This window comes from Vanessa cardui, chromosome 19 (assembly GCF_905220365.1).
Source record: "Vanessa cardui chromosome 19, ilVanCard2.1, whole genome shotgun sequence".
NCBI lineage: Eukaryota > Metazoa > Arthropoda > Insecta > Lepidoptera > Nymphalidae > Vanessa > Vanessa cardui.
Genome location: NC_061141.1, coordinates 6,430,983 through 6,432,592, shown reverse-complemented (window position 1 = coordinate 6,432,592; position 1,610 = coordinate 6,430,983). Strand labels below are relative to the sequence as shown.

The following is a 1,610-nucleotide window of genomic DNA, read 5'->3' as shown; positions in this document are numbered from 1 at the left end:
CTAGCTAATACGTTTGAAGTATTTCAGTTCAGTGGAAATTTTTGGTTATTTTATTTTATTACTCAATAAAATACGAAATCTTCCATGCATAAATATTAATTATGTTCTATTGTTATAGTACATTACACATGTATAATTAACTGAATAGCAGTTATTCATTCGGCACAGGCCGTAATGCATTGAGGATTTGTAAATAAGTAATCAATATATCCGGTCTACCTATCACAAGTGTAGACTAAACATTCAATCAGCAATAACTGCGAGCGTATTATCGTCAATGTATCAGCGTCTCGTCGGACGAAAGTGCATTATTGAAATCATATAACAGTTGCCATGCGAAATTCATAATATAACGTCACTCGCTCAATCCGTGTCTAATATTATCGTCTCGCAGTAAGCCTACGTATCTAGGCGATCTTAATTGTGACATCAAATACCCGATAAAATTGTCGCGGTGCGTTGTTTACTGTGCACAATCGCTTACAACGACAACGCGAGTGAATACGCTCCGTGACGCCATAACGCACACAGACGCAATGCCCCGCGAAGGCTATAAATGCCCGGCGTCTGCCGCCGCCCCTCACTCTGCTATCGGCTAACGTTGAGAGCACACATAAAACTACAAACGATACTAACCATGGTCGTGAAACTAGCCCACGCTGCGTTGTACGCGGATGTCTACCCGGCGTTGCCGAAATGTCGTGGAAGGCAAATGGACTGTGCAGCTGAGAAGCGCCACAAGCTGACCGCTTTACCAGCGCTCGTTGAAGATGACTCTGAATCGGAGATTTTCGAAGTGGAACAGGAGAGACCTTATATCCTCCACACTGAAGGGTTGAGAAGACAGAAATCAATTTCACCCCAACGTAGAGAGAGGATGCGCCGTCAATTAGCGCTCCCATCGCTCTCTGAAGACGAGGAGCCTTGAGGCTTAAGGAGAATCAGTTTGGAATGGAGCTTAGACGCTGTAGAACAGCTGGTCCTGTTTATTCAAATCGCAGGAAATGAATCTCGTCGCCTGGAAACGTCCCAAGCAATATGGAGATGTCCCAGCATCGAACCTGCACACCGGTCGCAAGAATGTGATTCAATTGTGACGGAACATTATGATGTTGCGGTTTATTTGTGCGATTACGATAGGATTTGACATCATGTCGAATATAAACTGTGAAGTGAAAATGTTGTAATGTTTAACAGTATATCATATTTTACATAACGTGTAAAGTTAAATTTAAGGTATTAATAAAGTTGTGTTATAAAGATATACATTCTATTATTTTACAAATCTTCTACAAATGGTATGTACCTACTATACCTGACGATATATACAACATATATAAAACAGGATACAATTAAAACAATATACTATTGTTTTAAAATTTAATAACCTCACATTAGAACAATGTGTTTTTATAGCAGTCCGTGCATAAACCTATTAACAATTAAAGTACAATGAACTTGAGCACTTTATCCAATCAACATTTTTTATTTCATTCAAACTTTTTTTTTTTTGGTTTTCTTCCAAATTATACTAATCCTTTTCAAGTTCTCACTTGTATTGTTATGTACATATTTGCAAATTAGATAAATATTTTAGTTAGTTTTTTCAA

The 1,610-nt window shown here is 38.2% G+C and overlaps 1 protein-coding gene across 1 annotated transcript; it reads left to right on the top strand.

The window, feature by feature from the left end:
• Nucleotides 1-564: 564 nt before the first annotated feature.
• Nucleotides 565-1,264, top strand: LOC124538021. The gene has a single exon (XM_047115020.1). The coding sequence runs from the start codon at nt 638-640 to the stop codon at nt 926-928; it is 291 nt and encodes a 96-aa protein (XP_046970976.1). The 5' UTR covers nt 565-637; the 3' UTR covers nt 929-1,264.
• Nucleotides 1,265-1,610: the final 346 nt, after the last annotated feature.